General features: G+C 36.6%; 1 protein-coding gene and 2 long non-coding RNA genes across 7 annotated transcripts in view; 1 reads left to right on the top strand and 2 right to left on the bottom strand.

Annotated features, from left to right (window-relative positions):
- The window catches only part of LOC139982982 (neuronal acetylcholine receptor subunit alpha-9-like), a 37080-nt gene that overhangs the window by 1626 nt on the left and 12062 nt on the right, over nt 1-23392 (bottom strand). For all 5 annotated transcript variants that reach the window (XM_071996295.1, XM_071996298.1, XM_071996296.1 and 2 more), the window contains 3 exons: nt 3377-3486; nt 2645-2834; nt 474-825 (listed from right to left, as the gene is read on the bottom strand). In XM_071996295.1, the coding sequence (XP_071852396.1) occupies nt 474-825; nt 2645-2834; nt 3377-3486 (652 nt within the window). The remainder of the gene's footprint in view (nt 1-473; nt 826-2644; nt 2835-3376; nt 3487-23392) is intronic.
- On the top strand, nt 4105-7964 carry LOC139982995 (uncharacterized). The gene is made up of 3 exons (XR_011798461.1): nt 4105-4659; nt 6346-6566; nt 7292-7964. It is a non-coding gene; the product is annotated as an uncharacterized lncRNA (long non-coding RNA).
- On the bottom strand, nt 11497-22398 carry LOC139982996 (uncharacterized). The gene is made up of 4 exons (XR_011798462.1): nt 21815-22398; nt 18049-18301; nt 17289-17478; nt 11497-16554 (listed from the first exon to the last, which is right to left on the bottom strand). It is a non-coding gene; the product is annotated as an uncharacterized lncRNA (long non-coding RNA).

Genomic DNA, 23392 nt, shown 5'->3' with positions numbered 1-23392 from the left:
TTTTACCCTAACCTCAGAACGGGTAAGCACACACTATGTTACCACTTTTTTTTTCCACCCAATAATGCGCATTAATTTAAGTTTCAGGTCAGTGCTACCAACGATGAAAGGTGGGAAGAATTGCATATACTTATTTTATCAGTTGACGAACGAGTACAATGTCTCAACCCCAATATGCACACTTGATTAAAGAGTGGTCATTTTATTGAAGCCATAAATTATATTAAATTGTATGTTCAAATCCAGCGTAGTATGACAGATGCTAGTCCATAGAAATAATTGCTTGATCCCAAAGTCGCTTCAAACATTGGGATTTTACGTCTAACTCGAGCAATGTTAATAGTTGTTTGGAATGCGTAAATACATTTTGTAGATGTATATTTCTGATATAAATACTCTAATATGTAATATAAAGGAGGAACCGTAAACGGTGAATTGGGAGAGTGGGGAGGGGGGGGGGGGACTCTACTTACCCACTCTAGAGAAAGCAGTATCAGGAAGTACTTGGTATAGTGTCCAAAGTTGAATGATTAAAGCCAGAAGGCACATCATACCAAACGTTGGCCCGGTGTTGTCTCCCCTTGGAAAGCAAATAGTAATCACACTCAAAAATGATACAAATACGTTTGGTGTCACTAAGGTGTACATGCCAAAGTTTGTGTCAAGTCTTTCCAAAGTGGCGATGTAACGAACATATGATTGGTTTTTAAGGTATTGGTCACATATGTAGAGCGAGTCGTTACCTCCAAGACCAGTAAACTTTAAACGCCAAGTAAGATGCTCAATTTCACATGGATCCATCTTGCCCAAAATTTGTAGTTTTTGCTGCATAAATAAAGTGTGAAAGACAAAAATGAGTTCAATGCTTCAAAGAAAACTTGTTTAATTCCAGAGAAACATTTAAAGAAAATGTATAAAAATGTATAAAAATGTATAGGAATATGAATAGGAATAGGCATGGCAGTATGAATAGGAACAGGATATAGACATAGCAGTAGGAATAGGAACAGGAACAGGAATAGGAATAGGAAAAGGAATAGGAATAGGAATAGGAATTGGAATAGGAATAGGATAAGGAAAATAAATAGGAATAGGAATATGTATAGGAATAGGAATAAAAACAGTAATAGGAATATAAATAAGAATAGGAATAGCAGTAGGAATAGAAACAGGAACAGTAATAGGAAAAAATAGGAATAGGAATAGCAGTAGGAATAGGAATAGGAACAGGAATAGGAAAAGAAATAGGAAAATAAATAGGAATAGGAATAGAAATAGGAATAGGAATAGGAATAGGAATAGAAATAGGAATAGGAATAGGAATAGGAATAGGAATAGGAGTAGGAATAGGAATAGGAATAGGAATAGGAAAAGGAATAGGAATAGGAATAGGAATAAAAATAGTAATAGGAATATGAATAGGAATAGCAATAGCAATAGGAATAGAAACAGGAACAGTAATAGGAAAAAAATAGGAATAGGAATAGGAATAGCAGTAGGAATAGGAACAGGAACAGGAATAGGAAAAGAAATAGGAAAATAAATAGGAATAGGAATAGGAAGAGGAATAGGAATAGGAATAGGAGCAAAAATAGTAATAGGAATATGAATATGAATGGGAATAGCAGTAGGAATAGAAACAGGAACAGTTATAGGAAAAAAAATAGGAACAGGAATAGCAGTAGGAATAGGAATAGGAACAGGAATAGGAAAAGAAATAGGAAAAGAAATAGGAAATGAAATAGGAATAGGAATAGGAAAAGGAGCAGGAATAGCAATAGCAATAGGAAGAGCAGTACGAATATGAACAGGACCAGGAATAGAAAAAGAAATAGGAAAAGAAATAGGAACAGGAATAGGAATAGGAACAGGAATAGGAATAGGAATATGAGTAGGAATAGGAATAGGAATATGAATATGAATATGGATAGGAATAGGAATAGGAATAGGGATAGGAATAGAATAGGAATATCAGTAGTAGTAGCACCAGGAACAGGAATAGGAACAGGAATAGAAATAGGAATAAAAATAGGAATAGGAAAAAGAATAGGAGTAGGAATAGGAACTGCAATAGGAATAGGAACAGGGGAATAGGAACAGGGGAACAGGGCTAGAGGAAGGGGAATAAAGAAATATTTAGAAGAAGAATCAACAAGTATCCTTTTAACTTTGACGTTTTACAACGTTGTGAGCCAAATTGCTACAATACTGAACTACAAATTATGTTTGTGTAACCACATTAATCCCCTACTTCTCAGTTAGTGCGTACAAAAACGATTATGGTTTAAGTTATTGGACAAAACAGGTTTCAAAAAAGTTGGACGTTTTATCTCAACGACGGACAAGGATGTTACGAGACAAGTTTTACAGATGTGTTTCTAGTAATAAGATCCTTGAGTGATGATATTTATATCTGTATCAATATTCTTCCTCACGAAACAAAACAAAAATAACAGTTCCAAATGTAACAAAATGTTTTCTTAATAAGCCAAAAGCAAAATAATGAAAACGTATTTATAACTTCCAGAAGAATTATGCAACCGTACCTCATTTTAGTCAAGTAATAATCAATTTTTATACATTGTTTATAATTTAATTGCTCTCTCTGTGTTCATAACGCTTGTAACGATAGTTCAATGTTTACCTCATTGTCTTGGTGCAGCCAAGTTGTAAACGTAACGTCACAAGTGTGTTTGTCTCTTGGGAAGTTCTCCACGTCTATCGAGCATAACGTTCTCGTTGACGCTACGGTTACCCACTTTACTTTACCAGTGTTACGAACTTTTACAATATCGGTCTCCGTTTGGAAACTTACATCGCTATGTTTTGATAGCCTGAGAACAAACAAGCAACACATTGATGAAAAAAATATAAGTATCCAAGAAATGACTCTTTTGAAGCAAACTGGGTCGATGTGATAAAATGGACTGTGTATTTGTTCATTCCTGCTAAGGAAAAGTTTATCGTTTTGGTGACAAAGTAATTGTCTGTTGGCATTGGGAGAAAGTACACGAAATGTACTTGTTTCAATTATGCATGGCTTTGAGGATTTCACAAATTCGAAAATAAAACAGAAGAACGAATAGGACGGATTATGATTTGTGGTCAGCGAGTATTTGAGATCCTCAAAGGATAATTCGAAGAGAATAGAGGTACAAGCATAAACTGATTTTTGTGAAAGAGCTTGAGTCAAGCCTCAAAGGATGACAGTGAAGAAATATGTTTGACCTACCATATTTTTTACATTTGGATAGACACCGGGTGATATAAACCTTCACAATTCCTTGATATATGTTTGGCCAATTGTGAAACGTATGTCGCATGTTATAGCACAGTCATTGAATTAATAAAAACCGACAGGTAAATGGTTTCTTACCTTTCATACACAATCAATTCCGGTCGCCATATTTCAGTGAGGGGAAGTTCTATGTAGTCTAAACCATCGTATTCATCAGGATTCCAGGAAAGGCGACAGTCATACCAAGTCTGTATATATATATATATATATATATATATATATATATATATATATATATATATATATATATATATATATATATATATATATATATATATATATATATATATATATATATATATATATATATATATATTATATTATATTATATATATATATATATATATATATATATATATATATATATATATATATATATATATATATATATTATATTATATATATATATATATATATATATATATATATATATATATATATATATATATATAAGCATAATATGTACCTTAGGTCGACAGTTTATGGTAAAAAATGTTTTCACTACCATTTTAAGACACTTTTTTATTGTCGCAAATAGCTTTATAATGTTCCCCGTCCTCTAAAACGTTCATTTAAACGTTTTGGTTATGGTCGGTTCAGGGTAAGGGTTAGAAAAAAGGGTTAGGGTTAGATTAAATTTAGTGTGTAAGTCAATGTAACTGTCGACCTAAGGTAGGATCCATAGTTAGGATATATATATATATATATATATATATATATATATATTTATATATATTTATAAGAAACTTTATATATATATATATATATATATATATATATATATATATATATATAGCACTGAATTGGTATTTACGTTTACTTCTCCAAGTTGGTGCTTAGGTTTACCTGAGGTGAAATGATTGGATCAACTTGAAATTTTACATCAGCATACCTTATGGTACTAGGACTGCATATCAGTCGTTATAAGTTGCTACCTACTTTTTGGGTCATTTGGCAAGGAAAAATCCAATTGGTCAAACCCTTACGGTAAACCTAAGTCTTGCTCTCAAAGTATATCCCCCAGTTGGTATATAAGTTGACCTGACGTACAGGCATCCGTAGTTTTCTTGACAGCGGCAGTAGCCTGTATTCAGTGTATACGCTCTACACTGTGTACACTGTATACGCCAGGGCTAACGCTAAAGCATACCCGTAGGCTGCATTGCATGCAACCCAATAACAGTTTCGGCTAATATAAGATGATGTGTAGTATCTGTTCCCTCTCGATGCAAGGGGACTGGGCTTGAGATCGGGTCAGTCGTTCGCCGGGTAGTTTGGTTTTCGTGCCCAGGTTCTTTCCTTGTTGACTTTTTCTTAAAAAAAGTACCGTTAACACGAAAACGTCTCACCAACAACTTCAGGTAAGGTCCATGAGATTAGTCAATAAGTTTGGTGATATTAATAACGTTGATATTATAACGTTATTGCATACAGCTTCACGTTATTTGTTCATACCCATATTTCAATACTATAGTCTAGACTAGCTTCTAGCCTAAAACTTGTAAGGCCTAGCCTACGTTCGGCTGTAGCCTAGGGCCATAGTCCAAGTCCTAACACTACCTTATCATTGGGTCAAGGGTAAACTGGTCTGTAGTTTGAGCTACAAATTAATACCTACTGCCAGAGAAATTAGATTTCAAGTAGGTCAGCTTAACTTCTTAGCCTACTGTGCATGTATGTATCATATATGGCCTTAGATTTTTCTGGACAATTATGTTACTGTACATTGCCCTAATCATGACCAGATACTGTAGCATGTGGGCTTATAATTGACGCACTTAAGGATTTGATCAATGATATCTATCAGGGAAAAATCCAAATTACTCAACTGTGTGTGTTTTTCATATGTTTAGTTCCTCAGAAATGTTCTGATCTCAAAATATTTAAGGTTCTGTGCCTATGCACCGTACAATTGAGCAGAATTTGACCACAAAATGTCTGCCGTGTCAAGTTATTTCATACCCCTAAATTGACACATTCGTCGATAAGCTAACTGTAGTGTAGGCCTTAGTATACATCCATTGACTTTAGATGCTGTTTGCTATGCTCTGAGCCTCTAAGCTCTGACAGGTCATGTCCCAGAGAGTAGTGTTATCATATTGAGGTAATGTTGGGTATTTTAAAGGTGTAAGATTAACAAATGGCCAAAAAACGTGCAAAACTGGGGGGAGGGTGTTAAAAGCTTAAAAAATACCACAAGTTGGTCAGCAAATACCTCAAGTGGATTCAAACTCATGAAATATGTAATTCTGTTTGACTGCAAAAAAGTTTAGGTGGCCTGCTGTATCGTTGCTAGTAATAATTTAAGGTGCGTCAATTACGGGGGTGCGTCAATTATGAAGCCTTTACTATACTGTACGTAGCTATGCTAGATTATTAGAGACTGAAGTCAACATGCAAATGTAACTTACAAGTAGTATTGAATAAGAGATGCTATAATTGCTAGAACTTTTCAAAAAGTTCTTGGAAGTCTTTACTCTCCAAAATATTCTCAGACATTCTAAACACCACTGTACTGTAAGATGTCTGAATATACCAGTGAGGGTATCAATAAGAACAGTTAAAGGATATAATACTAGAAAATCTAGCATCAAATTTGGGCCAATGCAGAACACCTTTAATCTAAGTCTCTCAAGTGATGCATTGTGTTTCAAGTGTCTTATTTATAACTAGCCAAAATTTGTACAAAATAACAATGCCATGCATCCAAAAGGTTATTGAGTCAGTACATTTCCATAATGTAACTATTACAAAAGCTGAGTGCACCTAATTAAAAGTTAACATCCTCCAAAAATCTATATAACACAAAAATTTGATAAAGCCTTCTATCCCCTCCCTTGCATATACTGTAAGTCATTTTGTTAAGTCTGTTTAGATCCATAAGTAATACCAAGTTGACTAAATGTGCAATATTCAGTGTTAAAGATCTGAGCTCTGTATTGGCCCAAAATATATTGGAGAGAAGTGTACAATAAAAATTGAAATAATGCACATCTACACTCTGACCATTGATATTCATTTGATTGGCACTGTTAATGTTTTCTCAGACAAATTTGATGATCAACATTCTCAATCTCAAGATGAATGACAACAGCCCACTATCCAAGGGAATAACACTGTACGATGTAGCTGCCATGCAGTGAAAAAGTCAATGTTGGAACGGTAGCAATCATAGCTAGAGCACAGATGCCGTCTGGGACAGACTGATGTGGTGACCTACTGCATCATTGACAGCAAAATGGAAGATATTTTCTGAATTAACCAAAAAGTAAGTTAATATTCTGTATGTTTGACATTGCATAAACTTGATACCATAGGACTCTATTATCTTAAATACGAGTAACATCTGAGGTAATTTATTCCAAAGTTATGGAATGAAGAAAGAAACAATCAGAAGGGATGAAAACTTTTGTATGATCTGGTTAATGTAGTGGTATCTTTTCCTCTATGTCCATAGTATTTAACTACACTAGAGCTACAGTATATCCACTCTCTGGTTTTTAATCTTAAAGGTCAATGCAAGACAACACCAAATTGTCAGGCTAGGTCCACATAAAATGTACATGTATATTTAAATTTTGAAATCTTTACAATTGTTAAAGCTTGAATGACTTGCAACTTTTAAAAGCACTTGCTATGGTAGGGAGCTGTTTCAGCTCCAATTGAATGCATGGCTGCATAAATAAAATGTGTAATGTTGTATACAAGGCAAGATGAATCAAGAATTGATGGGCCCGAAATGGGATGGATAAACGAATTGAAATTTACAGTGAAAATAGTATATATGAAAGGTAGTGAGATGATTAAAATATTGGCTGAATTACAGGAGATTTAGTTTTGTAAAGCAGTTTATTGTTTTCTTCATTTGTAGAGTGTGAGGTCATGTGAGGTATAATCGGTAATCGCAAAACATTCCAAGCTATATTGCGCGTGCTATAATTGGGACCAAATCAGCATATCTTTAAGAGAAAGCTTTTCTTTTTGTACCAACAGATGGATAGATCTACAGGCTAATACAGCAAAGGATATGCTCTAATTAGAAATGCCAGGCAAGATTATCACACAGTTTACAGTGGGGTGAATACAATCATCAACCAAGCTTTTCATCATGCTGTACATAGTGGTATACAGTAGCTCCTTGTTGGGCTTATCAATTAAAAGCTTGCATAGAAGCCGATGCCAAGCAAAGCAAAAGTATGTCCTGTAAATCGCGAAGTAGATTCACACATCTCATGTATATCCTCTGGGACACAGCACATCTTTCAATGGAGTTAGGAAGTTGCTGGGAATAGTTGTTGGATTGGCACAGTAATGTAGTATTTGCTTCACATAAATGCAGAGCAGTAACAGAAAACTAACTAGTTCCAGGATATGTTACACTGTTACACCATATAAAAGATAGAGGAAATTAATATGATAAGCTTCAAGCAGACAGAACCAAGAGAATGCAGACCAGTCTTCATGGGAAGTCTTCTACATATTTAACTGTATAAATGGACTCATTCTTTTGCAATGTACTTCTTGAAATATTTTAGTTTGGTGACATTGTGGCACTACATGTTTTTGTAAGTATTAGGGAACATTTGCAGCTGCTTGTCAAGAACATGGAACTTTTTATACAACTGAAGTGGTCCTGATGCTTAAGTGTTGAGGTTACTGGATATTTTGCTGCCTTACCTTGCTTTAACTGTTCTTAAATGCATTTCTCATGTTTTAAGATGTTTTAAGTTTGTATTCCAAGCAAGATCAGCAAGCCATAGTAATTTTCAACAACCACCACACAGATACTTGTGCAGGACTAAGGGTATTTGTTAAGCAGATTACTATTATAAAAATCTTTCAAACTTTTATCCCTCAAAATCTCCAGGGGTACACTGCATTGTTTCTGAACCACGGTTTCACAATTCTACAAGTGGGGTTCAGGGGTTATGCTATGGGAAAAGTTTACAATGTTAGGCCTGACTTAATTACTGAAAGCGTGTGGTCTTTTATTACTCCAAGAACCAGTTTATTCTTTAAACAAAATTAAATTATTTCCCCTCAAAATTGAGGGGCGTGAATACAGCAAAGGCACATGCAACTAGCACCAATGTCATGGAAACCTAGTGCAGCCCAATGAAACATACTGTAAAACCACAACATTTGTAACTATACTGTAGGTATGAAATTGTGCAATCCAGGGGTATTGTGTATAATTTTGTCCCTCCAAGCATGGAAACTCCATGATATTGTGGTCATTTGCATTGGTTACGGTATTAGATACAGCCTATACTGGTAAGTCTAGATAAATACTTGAGGTATAAGTTAGTTCCCAAAATGTTTCTCATGTATGAGAGAGGTCAGTAAATTGAGGTCATGAAATAGTGCAAGTATCCTGGTTTATGTGAAATAAATCTTGTGGAAAATATAAACTGGGATAGAAAATACAATCAACTGCTTGAATATGATTGTACAATTTTTATTGTGTCTCGTCTTTTAATATCATGCTAATCTCCACTACTGTATGTGTTTGGTAATAAGCCAGATTTCTGGGTAGAAGTTTAAAAAAACAAATCGTCAACAATTTTTGATGAATTTTAAGCAATCACATTCACTGCCTCTATCTCTGTTTATGTTTTGAGTCAGCAACACAGTATACTGTACAGTAGTGTACAGAAAGGGACAATTTCTGTTGTATTCCTGATCAATTGAAAATTGTTTGACTATTTGTAGCAGTGTTCCTCTGAGGAGTGAAAAAAATAAACATACAGTGAACAGTTGCAACTGCGCATGCATTTATAAATTATGTTTTGATGCAATTCATGTAATATTCACTGTCGATTTTAGTTCAAAACTGCCAGTATACCATTAGTTCCTGAGCCATAATTTTTTTGCTTTAAAAATCTGGCTTTGAGTGTATAGTATTTTGTCAAAAACATAAAAGTGGAGGGGCTGCTTATCATCATTCCCTGAACAGGCTTTACCCAATTTGTTAACTATAATGGTAACATATCAAAATGTCTGGGGACTTGCCACAGTGCTGACAATTTTCAAATATTTCCATAGTTCCACCAGGGATGTTAGAGATGGACAAACAACATTTGAGCTTTCTTTAACGTTTGCTTCGTGCCGACATTAATACTGTTTTTGGTCCAATACTAATACCTAAATAGGGTGACAGGACAAAATCCCCCCGGACAAAGTCCCCCTAGGACAAAATCCCCCAGAGCCAAAATCCCCCTTGGACAAAATCCCCCTAGGACAAAATCCACCCAAGCCAAAATCTCCCCAAGCTATAAAAAATCCCATCAATTCTTTACAAAAATGCGTCATCCCGGTCCCCGGTATCGTCATCCAGTACCGTCATCCGGTACCCTCACCAGTATTTCCATTGGTACTCTCAGTGGTTCCCGGACCAGTACTCCGACCATACCCCGACCGGTACCTTAATAGTGAGCCTGACAGTTACCCTCAATGATCTCCCGACCAATCCCCTGACCAGTATCCGGACTGGTATCCTGACCAGTACCCTAACCAGTACACTGAGTGGAACCCTGACTGGTAGAGTGACCAGTATGATGACCTGTACCCTGACCAGTCACATGACCAGTACCTTGACCGGTACCCTCACATGTACCCTAACAGGAGCCCTCACAGTTACACTCGCCAGTACCCTCACTAGTACCCTGACCAGTCCCCTGACCAATCCCCTGAACGGTACCCTAACCAGTGCAATGTCCCATGCCTTGACTGTCACACCTGGGCCATCCCTGGTTGTTGCAGGCAGGCTTTGTATGGGTCAGGGGGATATTGTCTGGGGGGATTTTGTCCGGGGGATTTTGTCCTAGAACCCCTAAATAGCACTCAAAACGGATAATGGTACCAGACGGTACCTGTACGTTGTCTGCTAGATTCATACGATGTCAAAAGGCTAGAACATGCACTATAATACTGTTATCAGTCGTCAGTAGGTATATACCACACTCATCTCATATCAGTATTTGTTTCTAATGTCATAACAGGCATTGGCGGAGCGTCCATACAGTCAGGCGGGGGGGGGGCGGACTCAAACGGGAAGCTGGCGCCCTTTTCAGCTATTCACCACTTTTTACTTATTCGCGATTATTTACTTTTTTATTGCGCTCTCATCTACCTATTGACATTTGTCACATTTTGTTGGCGATTACACCTATACCTAAAGGGTCATTTCCGGCGATATAGGGAGTATCTTTACTCAAAAGATACCTGAACGCTCTGCGCCAACCTGTGGTGGCGCTCCGCTCAGATAAAGTCGAAAGCGCCCGTACAGACCTTTCTCGCCCCTCTGACCAATATCCCTAGCTCCGCCACTGGCTCCCAATCTTCTTCCCCGTCAATCCGTCTAGTATCCCCCCCCCCTTCCCCAACCGAACCTCGTATGTTAAAGGAATATCTAATGATTAGAGACATTTATTCTAATGTTAAATCAACAAAGAGCAAGCAATAATGATTTTATCACTAAGATTTTTTTAATTTCTCAGTTACACCGTCATTTAACTTCCCACTCAATCTTACACTCCCTGATACTCTTCCATCCCAATGTAGGAAACTTCATCGTTACACGCAGCACGCAACGATCTTTGTTCTACTTAATTGATCCTTACTGAGTCTTTCAACTTAAAAGCATATTTTTTCCAAATAGATTAATGAAAGTTACACAGTTTAATAAATTAGAAGCATCTCTTTGTTAAAGAATTGTATTATCGGCGTATAGTCTTCCGATAAGCGTAACTTAGGGTTGAAAGAAATCAGTGAGAGCAGGCATTAATGATATAAACCTACATATATATATATTTTCAAATCTCTTATTGAACGAATTATCAGCCCCCTGGTTACATCGTCATTTATCATCCCTCCCCATTCTGCCCTACCCTTCTTCACCTCACACACTCCGCTCTATAGGGTTAAAAGAAATCAGCGAGAGCAGGCAGTAATGAAATTTACTTACAATAATGATTTTTTTAAATCTCATTTAGGACAAATTATTAGGTCCCCCTGGTAACATCATTTACCCCCCCCCCATTCTCCCCTTCCCTTCCTTACAATCACCGCTTCTCTTACACCTAATATATGAGATATCCTCGCAAAGCGTTATGAACTAGGTCCCTCATTTATCTAATGCGTGGGAGGAACTCGAAACGTTCTTCCTTATCCGCATATTCCAAGCTTTCTCCAAGAAAATAGTTACAGTACCTATTACCCAGATTTTTAAAAATAGCCTCCCTCCTCATAAAACGTGATGAACTATGTCTCTCATTAATCTAAAGCATGGATGAACTACCAACTTTAAGCATATTACAAAGTTTTTCCACAAAAGAGCTACGGAACCTACTACACACAAATTATGTAAATGTCACTAAACGGCATCCGTAGGGACATCGTGTTTTTGGTCCACATTTGAGTTTCCATCATATCTTTAATCTGCTTTTCATACATATCTTTTATTGTGATTGTTATGATGACCACATCTAAGGACTTTTGAGTCGTATTATTGTATCCAGTGGAATTGTCTCGCTGAGATATAAAAGGGTGAATTTTCCGTACGTTTTCACGGTAGGCCCCTCTGTTCAAGGTCAATGCACGACTATAACATTAGGTCCACTAAGTGTGGATATTGGTCTCCATTTGCCACTATTGCAGTAAACCCAACCGAGCAACGTGTCTACGGTGTCTCTTAAAAGACAATATTATTAACAAATTCGAAAAGAATTGTTAATCTCTTTGGTGTCATTTTAAAAGTATTTCTGATAACATTACGTACAGAATTCTTTTATATGAGAAAGGTACATATGAGAAACATGACAATGACCGTGATAAAACCAATTTCAAGATTACTAGCGATCAATTCGCTCAATTTGTTTCAAAAAATGATTGAAAAGTGATATGAATTCCTCCTCATTCATTCTTTTTATTTGAGCATGTTGAACGCTTGCGATAACATGTCATTACGAAACATTGCAGACGCTCACCCAAACCGTTAAAAAATACCATCCCTCTCCCCCCTTCTCTTCCTACACTGAGCTCCCAACAGTTGCGGAGCGTCAATACAGTCAGGGGCGGATGCCCCCCCCCCCCTCAACGGACTCATATGGACTGCTGGCGCCCTTTTCAGCTATTTATCACTTTTTTTACTTATTCGCGATTATTGACTTTTTTATGGCGCTCTCATCTACCTATTGACATTTGTCACATTTTGTTGGCGATGACACCTATTTATTCTTCGTTTATCTGCAAATTAGCAAGGCCCGGAAAGGGTAATTTCCGGCCATATAGGGAGTATCTTTACTCAAAAGATTTCTGTACGCTCTGCGCCAACCTGTGGTGGCGCTCCGCTTAGATAAAGTCGAAAGCGCCTATACAGACCATTCTCACCCCCTCTTACCAATACCCCTAGCTCCGCCACGATAACAGGAGTGACTTTCCATATGTTATTGGTAGGAAATTGCAGGAATTATTGGAATCCTCAATGAAAACTATACGTAGGTAGTCTTGTTTGCGTGGGGATTGAGTTCTTTATTCTTGTGGAAAGCCGCTTTCACTTTGATATCAGATAAACCTGTGGTACATGCAGTGACGTAGCCAGGATTGTTCCAGTGGAGGGGGTGGGCGCTTGGGGGGGGGGCTTGACCAATTCCTGGGAGGGCGTCTTGTTACTACCTGAGTGGAGTGCCACCATGGGTTGGCGCTCAGCGTACGGGAAGTTTTCAGCTATAAAGACCTCCTAGATCGTTGGAAATAACACTTCCCAGGCCTTGTAAGCTGCTCTAAAGTTTCACAACATCCTTTATTTTGAGATCCCCATGTCTTGATATGGTCATCAAATAGTTTAGAGAAATAGAAGAAAAAAGACAATCTGGTAAGTTGCTTTGAAATATCATGACATATCTCGGCCTATGCGCTATGTCACGTCAGGTTTTTCAGCAACTATAGCCTACTGCCGGTCCGCGGTCGAAGGGTCGTTCATGAGTGGTCATCATGGAGATTCGATACCATGCAGACCAATGAATGATATATTTTTCGCACATGTAATTTTTTCGACACCCAAAATCCCAGTGGGCGGGCGACAAGCTTTCATGGGGCTGTCGCCCCCACCCCCCCCCCCCCTCGTGGCTACGCCACTGGGTACATGGTGCCGAAGCACATATCTTCAAAGTACTGTCTCCAACTTCCAATTGTTTCAAGCTACTATGTGACCAAAAAGAAGTTCTCAAGATGAAGTTGCAGATCTGAAAGGACCAGTAATTTTACTAGGAAACCTTTCGACCACGTACACCTTTGAAGTAGGATAGGATTACACAGTATTTGAATTCTTCATCGATCGGCTTGTATTAAATAGCTGAAACTCTATAGACCAGTCTTGCAAGGTTTAAAGAAATGGCTCCTTACATAGTTGGCATGATTCAAATTCATCCAGTGGAAATTCATCCAGATGCAAATTCATCAATATAATTGGTCGAGAACTTGCTAGAACAGTAAGCTGTCTGAATTAGCATATTCAGATCGAATATGGGTTTGCTGAGTTAGGGAGCAATATGTTCGAAGAACAAGGACCAACCAATGAACACAATTTTAACATAAGAGGCAGAGATAAGACACTATAGCAGAAATCATTATGTCTTCTTTCTGTTTATTACTGATAAATGCAAATATTTTCATTAAAAATCAATATGAAATTTCATGTTACTTTCAGAAATATATAAACAAAGCAACTTCTACAACTTCAGCTCATTCACATTCATGCTATCAGCTAGAAAATTTACCATGAGGCACATTTTCTATGAGGCATTGATGTGAATACCACTGACATAAACTTGTGCTATTCAAATGGATAAAGGGCTTGGTCAAGTCATGAATAAGGCTCTGCCCCATATATTGCACATGTACAAAAAGGGTTACTGCTGTACATGCAATACTTTTTTGATGGGGGAGAGAGGGGGGGGGGAGATGTGGTAACATATTGAAAAGACCACATCTTTTAATTTGTCATTTTTCTTTTGAACATATGCAAATGCTAGAAATGAAAGCACTTGGTAATTTCTTAAAGAGATAGGCAGTTGTTGCCCTTGCACTGCTTTGAAGTCTGCACCACTGTAAATATTGTTGAAGGAGTGGAGTTCTGCGAATCTCTTGATAGTCAAGTAATACATTTTTCTTTCACTGTTTGTTAAACAGCTCCTAGCAGTAATATGTATTTACACGACATTGTATCTGAGGTTCATTATGTAACCGGTGTTTTCTACATACAGTCAAATTAAAAACCAATGTTAAACTTGTTCACCTGCAATGGTCTAAATTCAGAAAGTACATCAATATCATAACTCTTTTGCATGTTGTATAACGGTACTGAATTTGAAGTGGATTATATTTATCAATGAATATAGCAATGTTTTGGGTAAAAGCAATTAAAGCATCCACTTGAACTTCATCTTTTCCTTGCATTGTTTGCTACTTCCTCCTATCTAGATTCGAAAGGGACATAGATAAATGCTCAATACCTCAAACAACATTATTTAACCTTGTTTCCCACAAAAAAATGTTCTGTCCCAGTTTCTGTAAACTACTCGGGATAAATGGAGGGGTGGGGAGTTGGACAGGTTGGGAAACTAAATATTTGACAGATGTTGTATTTGACAATAAAATTCACCTTCCCAAGGAAGTAATACAGTTCTTTAAGTGGCATTTTATGAAGGACCTACAGTATGTAACGATAGCAGAATTGGTTATTGCCTCCTGCTGAAATGTCCAATAAAGACTCGCAGTATTGGAATGTTCATCAGATTCCTCATTTATAGAAACATCTGTGTGTATTGAAACTTTCCTAGGATGTTGCCAACAAGATGCAGTTGAAGTCTACGGTACCTTGTTGTCAAAGGTGGAGCTCACAAAAAGTCCTATCAACTAGTCTTATTCAAGCAGTGGCAACATATGGGAAAAAAGAAAAGCAAAATATGGTACAAATTTTGTTAATATTATTTTGAACTATTTATCCCAACACCCTATCCTCCAGTTACAGCACTCATGCAACATGATATGACAAAGGTTCATTGCCAGAACATGAAACTAGCAATTTGGAGTAAATTTGTTAAAAGAATGATAAAGTTAATACACTGAAATATTGAATGGGGGCTCAAAAGAGCTTAAGAAGTCTTTTGAGGTACATTACTTGTTCTGATAAATATATTAATTGCCCTAAGATTCAGCTATTAAAGCAGCTACTAGTCAGATACTAGATAGTATGGGATCATGAAGGTTTTCAGATTTTACCTATATTGGCCTCAAATAACCTTTGACTTGGCTAAGAGTACTCAGCACATGATACACCTGCATACAAACTTCCATTCATCATTCCAATATTGAACTATCATGTTAACATAGCTTCCAGTTTCAGATATCTAGTTATCTCACATGGGCTTCTGCTATACTGTACAAATTTATAGAATAGTACTCAATGTCAGAAACCTAAATGCACTACATATGACTACCAACTTTTCCTTGTTGAGTTAGATGCTCTATGTTACACTACTGACCTTGAGTAGCCTTTGACCCTCAATGAAGCCAACACCTACTGAAAATTCCAGTATAAATATAAAATTAATGAAATGATTCAGAAAATACTTTGACAGAAAGGAAAACTATTATAAACACTTCTGTTCATACTGACCTCAGCGTAAACAATTTAGAGACCAAGAACATATGCTATAGTAACTATTAGCTAACATTTCTTCCTTCTACTCTGCAATTTTGAGAGAACAATAAGCAAAATTGATACTGGCAAATGTAACATGGCAACAATAACAATAATTCACAAATGATGATGACATCAGAAAAAGTAGCAACCATGACAATGATGATGATTTGAAAATCTTAATGAGCAATCCTAAATGTAACTAGAATATCACTTTTAGTAGAGCAGGGTTCTCACAAGCATGTTCTAACCTGGCGGTGGTCGTGGTTTGAATATGATTTTGCCTCTCCCTGCATGGTTTGAAAGTTGAGCGCCCGGGCTGAACATTTATGAACCAGGAAAAGCTTGCTGCCACTTATCTGGTCCGAAAACAATTATAGCATGAGGTAAATTTCCTCCTGGGTGCATAATTATCATAACAGTTCAAGAATTTTTACCAAAGGTGATCTTTGGTATCTGGAGTCGGCTCGGACTTGAGGGGTCTTGTATTTGGTCCAGACCAGATGGACTCGGACTTGGATCGGGCTCTGGCTAATTGGACTCGACTACAGCTCTGCCATAAATATAAAGAGATAATGGATTGTTAATAATTTATTATATGATGTTGTGAAGGTAGACACTTAGAGAGTACTCCTAAATGTAATGGATAGCATTAAACTCTTCGTTTCACTAACAAAAGGATTCTCAAATACAGTACTAGCAACATTACAACTAGAATAGTTGATTACCAATACGCTGCAGTGAAGTAAGGGAGTTTAATAAAGAGCATCCCTCAATGTAATGACTAGGATGAAACTCTTAGTTTCACTAACAAAAGTATACCACATGCAGTACCAACATGGGGGGGGGGGATGCCCATTACATTGAGGGTCCACTAGACTTAAGGTTTGCTAGACCCAACATCCCCATTGAGGGAAGCATTATTGAGCATCTAGTTAGCATTAATTGGGTAACTGAAGTATTAAAAGACCTTGGTGTCTCCCCTCCCAGCAGTATAACAACTGGAATAATGGATTGGTGAAACAATGTTTTATTTGATACAGTGAAGTAAGGGAGTTACATGAATAATAGTTAATGCAATGAATATGATTAAAATCTTTGTTTTACTAACGAAAATTATTTTCAAATACAGCAACATAAGAATTTGTATAAATGGATTATTCATAATGAATTTTATGATGCTGTGAAGGAAGAAAATTCATTAACAAATTTTAATTTGTATGCTACATGTCATATACCTGTCCAGAAACTAAAAAGAAAAATTCAAACTCATAGAATGCACCGTACCTGGCTCCAATCAATGACATTTAAATCTAGTCCTCATTGTATCTACAGAAGTTGTTTGTCCAATTTTAATCGAAAGCCTTTCCTTTCATTGAAAATTTTGATCTTCAGTAAAAATATTCTTCTGTCTGCAGATTTTATTGATGACAGTACTTCCTTCTCTTGTGGAGAAATTCCACCAGCTCTTGTTAACCTACAACAAACCAAAACAACATTTCAATCATATGTCAAAGTTTCACTGAAGTACATTCCATGTAAATATTTTTTTAAAGCCTCACATTTTGATATTGACATTGTTGCAAAAGGTACAAATAAACACATCATAATCAAGGTTAAAATGTGATGGTCTGTTAACACCTCAAGTCTTTGCTTCGCAATCCTACCTACAATTCATTCCAGCCTGCCAGATGGCAGATTTACAGTACATTTGGTTTTCAAAGACTACACATAAAGTCATTTCAATTCTGATAACATTCTATGATGGTGGAAGTAGCAAAGTAAAACAAAAGGTTTGGCAGTGGACTTGGTGGGAAGTGGAAAGTCTTTCTTACATTACTTTGTTAGACGTTGCCTTAGATCGTTTACAGTTTTTGAAAATAAACAGCAAATTTTCATCATCTTTGTTCGTGTTGAAACTTAGTACAGTAAATTTATATTATGTATAGTGTGTGTTGATCAGACTTAGAGGATATTAAAAGGAAGACTTTAGAAAACTAACTTCAGGTCATAGGGATTTAAAATATATCTCACAGTCAATACTTACTGAATATTAAAGACAACTGGGGATGTTTGCAATATATGCTTGTGGGAGCTCCTTATTTCCATATAAGCCATTTCTCGCTGCATCCCATGGTCAGCATGAACCAGCAGCTCAAAGTTACAGTATTTTGATATCCTGTGTCGACCTTGAAATTGCAGCCCTGTACTTCTTGCAATAAAGTGGAGCATATCTGCTGTGGTGTTCTCATTCTGCATTCATGCATTCCTCAAATTGTGCCAAATTTAAGCCATCTTTTCTGACAAGAGAATGAACATAAATAAGTCCAGATAATTGTTTCATAAATTGCAGGTGGAAGTCTTGACAGTGCAGTTCCCTATTTGATGTCAACACTTAGTGTACATGTTGTCCAATATTCATGTCAGTTTAGTTAAGTTAGCTATCACTTTTTTCATGGAAACCGCATATGCAACAATTGAGAAAAATGCCACACTACTAAGTTTGAATATTGATCTATTATTTGGTATGTAAGTTGTACCCAGGAATTTAGCATGCAATCACTTCAAGAGATTGACTGAGTATTCATGCATGGTTCAATGCCTCATCCCGCATGCAGTTCATTTACTTAAAAATTGCATGCACCCTAGACTATGTATACCGGTACATTTAGTCCCTCAACGTATCATTTGGGGTTTAAGCTCAGGACTACTCGTGTACACAGACTTTGGCATTATGACTGAGTTCATTTTTAATGTTTGGTTTCAATGATGTTGAAACTTTCCACTCACTAAGGCATATGTGTGCGTGTGCATTGGTAGGAGTACTGTGTTTGTGATCCTAGCTTGTAAACACAGTTTCTCATGACAGTAAGCTTTATTGGACAGATCTCATGGTTGGTACAGTATGTATGTATAGATGCATCACAAGTACAAGAAGCCTATTGGTTTTGGTGAAGGTCAAAGGAAAGTTAGGTAAAAATGGTCAAATTGTGAAAACTCAATTTGAAGCATGGATAGATCTATTTATTGGTATGTCTAGGCCAGTGGTTGGGTCAACAGGGCAAACTTGTGAAAACCTTATTTAAACCATACATCTCAAAGCAGGGTACACTAGCTTGCAGAGATAGATAATGTTTAGTATCATGTTCAGTGGCGTAGGAAGGTACTTTTGAGTGGGGGGGGGGGCTGAAGACTGATGGCCGGCCTGGGGGAGGGGTATAAGGGGGGTGTCCCCCTCCCCTTTGGATTTTTTTGCATTTCCAGGTAGCCTCAGATGCAATTTGGTGCAGTATAGAACACTTCAACACCCACTCCATTTTGTAAACTTAATTTTGTATTTTCACCAGGCCTTAGATGCAATTTGGTGCTCCAAATGAGATTTTTTTCTCATTTGGAAATGAAAAAGGGGTTTTTTGACTTGCGAAGCGGGGGGGGGGGGCGGAATGATACTTCCGCCCCTCCACATTTTTTCACTGGGGGGGCTGGGAAGGCTTTCAGTGGTCTATTTAGATCCCCAACTGTCACTTTGAAAATGTTGTTTATCACAGTTCTCAATAGTTTCTTGCTGTATATTATTAAGATACAATAAGTTGTACATGCAGCCTACACATACAGGAGCATACATGTCAGATTGACAAATTCATAAAATGAAACTTATTACATAATGGAAACCGTGTGCAGTGCAGTTTGCATAATGGTGATCTATTTATGCACCCAACCAGCTAGTATCGGATCATAGCAACATGTTACCACATGTATGCATTTAAGTGTTTTGTCACACTGTACAGTGCTAACATCATACAAGGGAGTTTTATTTGTTCCATAACAACTCTGATCATAATAGCATGTTCGTGCAGGGAGTTGTAATGGAACAACTCCCTGGTTTGTGCTATGGACATGAGAACTATCTTGTGCCTGTTGAACATTAGTCTTGTGCATTTTCATGTTACTTACTAAATTACTAACACCAAATTACTGCACACCGATGGTCATTTTTAAAAGTATGAAAACTGAATACAATCAAGAGCTTTTATTTGGACATGATACCCAATATGAAACTACTTTAGTTGCACATACTGTATGTATGCTGGTTTTTATCATGAATGATTTTTATAGGAGCCATGAATTTGTTTTTTTTTTATGAAGTAGGTCTGGATTCCCTTGGCATTATAACCTGATTGAAATTTAACCTCTGTGATTGCACTAATATGTGAGACCATTGATCAACCTAATTATTAGCTTTTAATGATGAAGACACTGATAACAATTTCATCACTCATTAGTGTGAACACAATGCAAGGTTCAATGAGGTACTTTTTATTTCCTTAAAATGCATATCTAGTGGTTTTTCAACATACTCTAATCCTTTCAAATATGTTACATTGAATCTTTACACTTTTCCATTGATATATCACAGACTGTGTTTTTTTGTTATGGGACTCCTTAAAACTGGATCAAACCTAGCAATTTTGGACAAGGAATTTGCTCTTTTTGCAAAAACTCCTAAGTGCTCAAGTGACTGTACAGTAGGTCACCCTGTAAAGGCATTGCGGGACTTTGAGGAATACTTTTGATCAAGCTATTACTTCAGCACTATTAACACTACCCACATCATAACGTTAATATCAAAATGCCTAAATTACTTAGCCATGATTGCGTTGTTATTCTAAAATGAATACTCAATTGTTTACCTTCAGCCATGATTCATCCCATAGGTGCAGGGGGAAAAAACTCATGTTACAAAAAATTGTTGTACACTGCTACACTGAGGCCCTGTGTGACTTAGTTCTCTGAATCAGAACCAATGTCACACCACTACTACTGTACGCACAGGGCTAAGTGATGCACACTAACACATATATAGAGAATATTGTGGGGATGAATATTGTACTGAGACGGCAAAAGTTTTCACCTTTTTTACTTTTGTAACTCATTTATGGAATCTATCAGGCCCTTTCTTTTACTGTAGTGTTCCGTTTGCTTGAGTATCTGTTTTTTGGAGTTGTGACTTTCTGACTGCCTTATTTTATGGCAGAGAGATTGAGACATACCCAAAGATTTATATTTCGTGAAATGGTTCAAAATTGCATCGCACGAATGCAAGTTCTTTCATACCCCTAAATTGACACATCTGTCGATAAGCTTACTGTAGTGAAGGCCTAAGTAAACATCCATTATCTTTGGATGCTGTTTGCTATGCTCTGAGCCTCTAACCTCAGAAAGGTCAGGTCCCAGATATTAGTGGTATTATATTGAGGTAATTTTGGTTATTTTTAGGGAGTAAGATGTCCAAATGCCCCAAAACATGCACAAACACAATTTGATCAGCATATACAGTACCTGAAATGGATTCAAACTCATGAAATATTTAACTCTGCTTGGCTGCAAAAAGTTATGGTTGCCTGCTGTATAGTTGCTAGTACTAGCTACAGTAGTAGTAGGCTAGTATAGTAATAGTAGTACTAGCCTTGTAGGCCTAGTAATATTTGGAGGTGCGTCAATTATTAAGCCTTTACTTTAAAAGATCTGGAAGATCACCAGGCTGCAAAATGTGTAGGTTGACCAGTCTGTTACAAGTATATACTTTAATTTATTTATCACATTTTATATTCCGAGTATCAGCAAAGGCAGTAGCAGGCAGCTGTGATTTACCATAGTCAGTAATACTGATAGGTCCAATTTAGGGCTAACGTTAGGCCTAGGCTAGTCTACTCTAACTCTAACCATGGTCTTACTTTATTTGTGCTCAGCATGAAGGTATTTACTCTAAATGTTATTAATATATCCGGAACACTTTTAAGGAAGTTACTTACAATGCATATACTCCACCAAAGTTCCAAAAGCCAACTTCAAATGGGCAACGTTTACGGTAACCTGCGGCACTTTCCTTTGTAGACTACATGGCTAGGCCCACATAAAGTAACGTTGAATGTAGGCTATTGGGATAGCAACGATACGATCCGATCGACTGCCCTACCACCGAACACAGAAAGAACTGCTTATATGTGGGGGCGTTGTTTCGTTACGTGTAAATTTGCCAGTTAAAATAGAAACACTTATTTTCTTAAATATCCCAAATTAATGGAAGAAAAAGTACAAACACGAAGATTTCAGTGTAATTAGAGGAACCTTTAAGTTTCGGAACTATATATATCCGCATTTGGTCAAAATCGAGGTGTAAAGTTGGGATCAACATATATACCATGTTCGTAATTCTGTTATATACCCTTCGGAATTACCTCCACTTTTGAGGGGAAATTTTACCCTTTAAATGAACGATTTTTTTTTTGTAACTTCGGAATTGAAAAGTTTATGAGGTTTTCTCTTAACTCGAAATATTCATTCCTCAAAGGAAGTGAAATTGATTGAACAAGAAGGCCCTAGACTTAGGTTTACCTGGTGTCAGGTAAACCTATCCCCGAGGTAAACCTAAGTCCCAGCTATCATGCGTTGAAGTAAACAAAAATACCAATGTGTATATATATATATGTATATATGTATATATATATGTATATATATATATATATATATATATATGTATATGTATATATGTATATGTATATATATATATATATATATATATATATATATCTATATAAAGTTTCTTATCTGTATCTTTATTTATATCTATATCGATATATCGATGTATAGATAATACATACACACACACTTCTTAAAACTATCAAAAATGTTAATAAAAAATATAAAAAAGTGGAAGTTAAAGGTAAACAGACAGGTCGAAGTTCCCATTATATAGAAGTGTATGTAATTCTGAGTAAGACGGTCTCTGAAAAGTCAAAATAGCAGCTGCACTTTTCAAGTAATTTCCACTTTAATTTTAAGCTGACAAACTTTGATAGCAAAAGGTCATTTGTTCACTCCTTTGTAAAGAGTGAATATTAAGTACTTTGGCTTTGCAATACGAAGATTTTTGTTGTCTAATGGAGTGAATTTCCGCTCCTTTGGAGTTAAATTTTGGTTGTATACCGTATAACAGTGTGCAATGTACGCCGTCCAGGCCTGCATATATTGTAACTAGTCTACGGCAAAATTTCTCCGTGAAGAGAGTGAAAAGTTCACTCTTTTATTTTTAGAGTGCAATGTATTCAAACACATTTAATGATGAAACCTATAATTAATATACAATAAAAAAATGACTACTGTCAAATTGCGAACGCAAAATTGTGTTTTGATAATGTTATCGGCTAAATATATACTGTGGATTGTCGGAAATCAAGAAAAACGAGTATGTCTAGACAAGTGTCTAGACATAATGCCAGCATAAAAATACGGCACTAGTCAACTGATTTAAGTGAAGCATTAAATATTGCGTGAATATGCCGTGAATGTCGAAATCAAGATAAACGACTCAAGATAAACATACTGCTAGC

Source organism: Apostichopus japonicus, chromosome 16, assembly GCF_037975245.1.
Source record: "Apostichopus japonicus isolate 1M-3 chromosome 16, ASM3797524v1, whole genome shotgun sequence".
NCBI classification, from domain to species: Eukaryota; Metazoa; Echinodermata; class Holothuroidea; order Aspidochirotida; family Stichopodidae; genus Apostichopus; species Apostichopus japonicus.
The sequence above is the reverse complement of the archived record's forward strand: the minus strand, read 5'-3'. Positions and strand labels throughout refer to the sequence as shown.